Source organism: Melanostigma gelatinosum (genome assembly GCF_949748355.1).
Source record: "Melanostigma gelatinosum genome assembly, chromosome: 4".
Taxonomy (NCBI): Eukaryota; Metazoa; Chordata; class Actinopteri; order Perciformes; family Zoarcidae; genus Melanostigma; species Melanostigma gelatinosum.
Window position 1 is genome coordinate 23,015,993 of NC_136637.1, and position 7,440 is coordinate 23,023,432.

Consider the following 7,440-nt stretch of genomic DNA (forward strand, 5'->3'; position numbering starts at 1 on the left):
CTAACATCAGTGACCATAATCTGCTGGTCAGAGCAAAACCCCTCCGTGTACTGAATGGTGTTTCCTGACTGTCTCTTGTAAGTGATCAATATTTAATTGTAACAAATTACATCCTTTTTCTTTTTTTTTACATTGGAGTCACAATAGAACAGTTATTTTGTTTTTGTTGTTTGTTTTCAATTTTTATTTTGTATGAATGTTAATAAGTATGTATTTTTACACCCAAAAGCTTATATTATTGAATTGTTTGCTTATACTTTCCTAAGTAAGGGTTTCTGAACCACACAACAGAGTGTTTTAATATGTGTGCCTCTTTGCTTCGCAGCAACATGTTCCCATCTAACCTGGTCCAGGCCACATTTCAGCAGGTGAGACGATCGCTACTACACACACATCGCTTTCAAACACAAAGTCAAGGTCTCTTTTCTGATTCCGTTTCTGTTCCCTGGCAACAGTATCGAACGAGCAGCGAGTACACCGTGAAACCCAAGCCAATGGTGAGTCAGGCCCAGTCAGAGTCCACCACGCGGCGGGCGCTCATTTACGGTATCCAGGACGATAATGGAACCGACATCCAGAATTTCGCCCTTGACCTGACTCCGCCCCCAGATGTGCTCGTACGCATTCGGGAAGGAACAAGCGACGGAATGAATGTCCTTGGAATCGTTATATTTTCAGCCACCATGGGTAAAAAACCTGCATCATTTTTGTCTGGATTCTGCCGTGGCTTCAATTCATCACTGCCAATTTGAAATGCACATTTTAACGATGGTGCCGTTTATTTTCACAGGTATTATGTTGGGAAGGATGGGGCCAAATGGCAGCGCCTTGGTGAACTTCTGCCAGAGCCTGAACGAGGCCGTCCTTAGAATTGTTGCCATTGTTATATGGTAATGCTCTCTTGAACCATCCTTTACTTCAGGGAAGCTTTAGACAACTTTAAAATATGCACCTGCAGCAGGAGGGGCAACAACTCACTGCCACAATGTTATGACAGCGCTGCGGTGAAAGCATAAATCAGTCCAACACGTTCTGGGTTTACCTCATAACTTTAGTGAGCTACCATAGCTGCCTCATCTCCACATTACTGTAAACGCTGAATCTGTGCAAGCATTTGCACGTTTAAACGTCAGCATCAGAACAAAGTTACGTCAGCATTATGCAATTTCTGCTGTTTGCCAGCTGCACGATTAAAGAGCAGGCAGAGGCTATTTGTGACGTTAGGATGTGAGAAAATCCTGATGTTTACCTTCAAGATATACCAGACACATATGTGTGCTAGATGATCCAGGGGAGGTTTCAGTCCTCAGCAACTATTTCAACACGGGATTTAATTCATTCATATTAATATTGAAGGGCATTTAGTTTTTACTACAAAGAATATTGCAGAAATGCATTTTCTATTGGAAGCTATCTAAGTCAGCCATCTCTGTAAGCTGTCACCAAATGACACACTGGAACTCTAAACGCAAACTCAAACTGATCAACAAGCCATTGATCATAGAGGCTGACAAACGTTTGCAAATAGCCATAAACACACAATAACAGTATGAACAATATTATTTTTTGCTGATGAGTTCCTGTGTAGAACTACCCATCACCTTATCATGATCCACGGCCCTAACAAGATTTCCTTTGCAATACTATTTTTGGGATCATGGAAATTTATGCTTTAACACCAAACTTGAGCATCTCATGATGGCGTCGCGTGGGAACCATTCTATCGATTGAGATATATAGAACAAATCTAACAGTTGTATCATTTATGAAGGACTTCCCAGCCACTGCTGCTAACCCTCTGAGCAACTCCTCGCCCCGACAGGTACTTCCCGTTCGGCATCGTGTTCCTGGTGGCCGGTAAGATCCTGGAGATGAGTGACCCGTCAGCCATGGGGAAAAAGCTGGGCTTCTATGCCATAACCGTGGTGTTTGGTCTGGTGTTGCACGGCTTGTTCATCCTGCCTGCCATGTACTTCTTCATCACCAAAAAGAGCCCCATCGTTTATATACGGGGAATCCTGCAAGCCCTGCTGATCGCCCTGGCAACTTCTTCCAGGTAAAGGAAACGACTGCAGGGAGAACAAACTTAATTAGTTTGTATTGATGTGTTGGAAAAAAGGTTTGTATGTGGTTTTTATTTCCTCATGAATCAAAATGATATATCCTTGAGTACTAATCCCACTTATCCTTTCCTTTCCTTTCCTTTCCATTTACTGGAACCTGCCATGGAAAGCCTCAAAGGGGCTGTGGGAGATCAGGAAACATCTGGTGTGTGTGGGAGGAGTTGGGAATGTAAAGGAGCATTCCACGCATTTGATTCGACTGGCACACATCCATCTGCCTGCGTGCATGCACATGTTGTTGATATTGTGTGACATTGCTCCTCTATACAAACTGACCAGTGAATTTACCTGACATCAGCAGACATTATGTTCGCTGTGGTAGACTTCAGACTTCTGCTTCAGCCAGTGGCGGCCTGGAAGGTATAAAGCGACAAACTGAAAATCTGAAACACAACAGCGTGCTTTGGAAAATGCTCCTCAGCGATGTAGGGTTATGTGATTTTACATGAATTGGTTAAAACGCACAAAAAGGTTCGGCATGGACCATGAAATGTTCTGAGATCAATCCAGTGTGTATCGAGATTCACACACTTTACTATTCATTTTGCCGTGAGTAAGTGCCTGCTACATGGCCATCAGCGCACATGGGTTCTGTACTCAGATCAGCCAAAAGCATGTGCTGCATCCTGAATGTCTCATACGAGTTCCAGCTGTTTCTCCCAACACAGCAAACCACTAGACACCACTTGTTTACACGCATGCCTGGGAGAAATGATGGGATGGTTATGTAATGATCTTTTTTTGTTTTGCCTGACCTTTGAACGCTCTGAGCTCTCTGTTTTAATCTCTGTCGTCCTCAGCTCTGCCACATTGCCTATAACCTTCAAGTGCCTCTTAGAGAACAACCACATTGACCGCCGCATCATCCGTTTTGTGCTCCCCGTGGGCGCCACCATCAACATGGACGGCACCGCTCTCTACGAGGCCGTGGCAGCAATATTCATCGCACAAGTTAACAATTACGAGCTGGACTTTGGCCAGATCATCACCATCAGGTCAGTGGACCGTGCCGTACACCAGCTGTGCCTGTAAGCTGATTAACGCGGGGAAGATATCACTGGGATTTTAAAGCAATGATATCAACGTCATTAAATCCTTTAAACTGACGAGCAGATATGCATTATACATCATTTTTTGATTTTTAAAATATGCACGCTACACTTTTCTGTGATTTTCGGACCTGATTTTTTTCTTTGACGATGATGGCCTTTCTTATATCTCTTAACCAGATAATACAACCCTCGTCTGTTTAGTAAGAACCTCTAAAGGTTGTTCTTTTTCATTTCTGAAGTACGGAAAAGCAGGTTATTTTCCACGATAAGACATTTTTAAAAACCAGGAAATGAATCTGGAACCAGGTCCAGTGCAGCCGTTATCTCCGATGCACACAAGGAAGACTTATTAACGTTTCAACACCGAGTGTGGCTGGCCTAAATACTAATGAAGCATAAGCAGCGTGTGACTGGCCTGGTGTACTCAAGAACAAATCGTTCACTGTTGTGTTGTCATAAATCAGTAACGTAGGAATATAATTGACATCCCCATCAGTTGTCATCCTCCCCTATATTTGCAACTCTATGCTTTTCTATATAATTCCATAAAGCAACTGTAGATTGAATCTATCCGCTTATCACTCTCTAAAAAGAGCCATGTGGCCTCGATAAACCACCATATCCCCCCCCCCCCCCTCCTCAGCGTCTGGATCTGCACCAGATATCAGACGTACACTAACATGTAGTGGAGGGTGAACTACATGTTAGTCGTTCAACGTCCCACAGAGGGGATGCTTTTAATCAGTATCTGCACAGTTGCTGTGGAGACATTGTCTGACTCATGAGGCCATGGCTCATCTTTTTTTATTCCATCCCAAGAACAAATTAATAAGGTATCATTAACTGAATGAGTGCATGTAAGCGCTCAACTTTCCCCTTCATATTCGTAAAGCAGTAACAGCTGCCGTGACCAGCTGTCTACGGAGAGTTCAGCTCGATGAACGACCGGCTGAGTCTGTGAGAGCACAGATACTGAAGGAGGGTTGTGGGTTGTGTTGTAGGAAGTTACCCTTTAAGCCACTTTGTGTAGAATTTGCTGTTAATTTAACATCTTTCAAATTATTATAATATTAATTATTTGTTTGTAGAAATGTTTTTCTTTAAGTGCTAACGCTAATATTTTATAATAACTTTTTTATATAACTTTGCCCGGAGGAGTCCATCCCTGTTTCAGTGGCGCTGCTTTTGCGTTTGTTTTTCTGTATAATTCTACAAGAGAGCAGGAGGATGGACAGTCAAATGGAAAAGATGAGTGGTGATATGCTTTTTGTTCAAAAAAAAAGAAGAAAAATAAAGTCAAGGATTAAAAACAGCACGACCTTGTGACCTTTAGTTGTGTATCGGTCTCTCATGACATCCCGCAGGAAGCACTGTTGAAGGTCAACAGACATTATCGTCTCTTATTAAATGTTACATTACACACAGCTGTTATGTTTCCGAGCTGACATCAGGTTTCTAAATCTCCAGTATCACAGCCACTGCAGCCAGTATCGGTGCGGCAGGGATACCGCAAGCCGGACTGGTCACCATGGTGATAGTGCTAACATCCGTCGGGTTGCCAACTGATGACATCACTCTCATCATCGCAGTAGATTGGGCATTGTAAGTAGCATGTGTGTCCACTTCCATCACTTTTGTCAAGAAAACACACGAGCCCCATCTTCTTCATCTCTTCTTCATTCGGCCAAAATGATCCAAAACATTTCCGCTTTAAGTTGAACTCGTCCTCTCGAATGTCTTCATGTTCTACAGAGACAGATTCCGCACCATGGTAAATGTAATGGGTGATGCTTTGGCCACAGGCATCATGGCACATATCTGCAGGAAAGACTTCATGCAAGAGGGAGATGGGGTGAGTTTTATTTTTGGCTTCTTTTCTCTGCAGAGAGTGATAACACGAACTGAGATCAGAGCTTTTCCTTACACTCCATAAAAGCAGACATTTAGGAAGGAAGCATCTTTTTCGTCTGTAAATTACTGAAATTATAAATAGTAATTGTAAAACTTCTTCACCAAATAATAAAAAAAACATTTATTATGGGGGGGGGAAAAGGGTATAAAAGTCTGACAAAGTCGCTGTCCAGCTTCTTTTCCAGCTCGATTTCCTTCCAGACATGCTTTCATTTTTTTTCTTCCACTTCCCTAATTCCCTTCCTGTGACCCTGTCGGCCCCCAGGTGCCTCTGATCTGCGAGCCCAAACCCGTTCTGATGAACTGCCACAACAACAACGGCAACTACCGGCCCCCTTCTTCGGGGGTCAAACACGAGCTTGTCCCCTCCGACGTGGCCCGGCTGATGCAGCTGGAGGAGGGCGTCCGGCCGCCTTCCGACAGGAAGAAGCCTGCCATTCCCCCGAGAAACCTAAAGAAGAGCAAGGAGCACTGCAGCATTGACATGAACGGCCTTGAGACCAACGTATAGCCTCCTCCTGGAGTTCGATGTGTTGTCTGTGTGGATGTGCTGAGCTCGGAGCAAAGGGAATGCTTACTCAAGGGAGTACAGCGCAGCCAGGCTCATCTTCATCTCTTCATCTCATTGTTGTGGGGGCAAAACTCATAGGTGACAACATGTCCTGAAAAGTGAGAAAGCCTCGTGGTGGGGAAGCTATATAGCAGTGAAATGCTTTCTGTACGACTGGACAAGTATCACACTGACAGTGGAACTTATCACACCGAACACTGTGATGTTATTCATAAAACTCGTCCTTGGTGTGGACCTGCAGCACCTAAACCTTTGATTACAGGGACATGAACTGATTTCCTATTTGATATCTATATTTTATATCATTTATGATTATTATAATTCTTTTTTCTGTATGTTAATAAGACAAGTGTTTATTTTATTTTATACGACTCCAAGCAACCAGCTGTTTGTGTCATCATAAGAGACAAGACAGGGTGCAAGTGTCTGGTTTTAGTTGAACGATCAGGAGGCAAAGTGAAATGCCCTAATTGTTTAATTTTGCCTTAACAAAGTTGGTGGTGCTCGGCTTGACGGGATGACGAAAAGATCGTAAATTTGTAAAATTATTCGCAAAAATTTCCAACAAGAGCTGAACCTTCTTTATCTACAACACGTGAAGTTACTTTGGAGCTAATGTATTCGTTGATATCATCTCTCACCCTTATGCACCATCACGACGCCATTCTGTTGACGGTAACAAAATACTCCTGCTCACACTGGCCATGAAGTGATTGAACCCTGACAACTCTATTGAGACATAGCCTAGGGGACAAAATGTCCTCCTTTGTTGCGTCATTCACTGTTCATTCGTTTTAGGGTTTTCTCTATAGAAGAGGTTTTCAAAGTGGGAAGCAGGCCTCAAAAGAGGAGCACATGGAATATAGCTTTCAGTAAATGTGTGTGTGATCTAGTTAAAGAGATAGTTCAGAGATACAGTAGTTTTGGGTATTTTATTGTTTTTACCATTTTCTAAGACGAAAACACAACAATTCGATCACTAGGTAGCCACGACCTAAAGCATCCCCTGCTTTATGGTCTATTTGACTCTAAAATGCACCTGTACAGTTCTGCTTTGTGGCCAGTGTGATCAGGAGGATTTATTACAGCATGTGAGTGTTTTTTTTAGGTAAACTTGAAAAATCCAAACCTATATCCTTTAAACCTGTTTAAACGTGCAATTTCACTGTGGTACATTTCACTCTTATCACATAAAGGCTCAAATTCACTCTGGTCAAATACACTAACTGTCAGAGATTTGTACAGTGGAGCGGCTGCCAGCATTTCTCTCATGGGAAGATAACAGATTGTACTCTGAGATGTGTTTTTTGCCCTTTACAGTCTTTGGCATATATTTACGATATAGGACATAATGTATGCACTAGCTGCATATGAGAGTATATATGATATATATATATATATATATATATATATATATATATATATATATATATATATATATATATATATATATATAATGTATGAGAAAGACAAATGAGAAATGAGCAGTGACACCCCTTTGTGCGGGAGAACCTGCTGAAATATCAATCAGATGTTCTGGTGAATGTTAGGAAACACACAGTCTTCTTCAGCCTTTTCAAATCATTTATTGCCGTGTTCAATGACTGTATATGTGACAATACTATACTGCCGTATGTGAAAGTGACACTGTATTCATAGAAATATAGTGAGTGTAATAATAAGAGTTTTTTCAATGTCATATAAAAATATTTGCTGTCATTTAAAAAACAAAAAAAAGAAATAGGAATGGAGTGATGTAGCTGCAGCATGGATTGAAGCTTCA

At 42.0% G+C, this 7,440-nt stretch overlaps 1 protein-coding gene across 1 annotated transcript in view; it reads left to right on the forward strand.

Moving 5' to 3' along the window:
- Positions 1 to 5,597, forward strand: part of slc1a7b (solute carrier family 1 member 7b) — a gene marked incomplete at both ends in the record, with an annotated part of 30,168 nt that extends 24,571 nt beyond the window's left edge. The window contains 8 exons of the mRNA XM_079266537.1: positions 326 to 368; positions 456 to 687; positions 791 to 890; positions 1,823 to 2,056; positions 2,924 to 3,118; positions 4,643 to 4,777; positions 4,928 to 5,027; positions 5,352 to 5,597. Coding sequence (XP_079122663.1) covers positions 326 to 368; positions 456 to 687; positions 791 to 890; positions 1,823 to 2,056; positions 2,924 to 3,118; positions 4,643 to 4,777; positions 4,928 to 5,027; positions 5,352 to 5,597 — 1,285 coding nt within the window. The remainder of the gene's footprint in view (positions 1 to 325; positions 369 to 455; positions 688 to 790; positions 891 to 1,822; positions 2,057 to 2,923; positions 3,119 to 4,642; positions 4,778 to 4,927; positions 5,028 to 5,351) is intronic.
- Between the last annotated feature and the right edge of the window lie 1,843 nt (positions 5,598 to 7,440).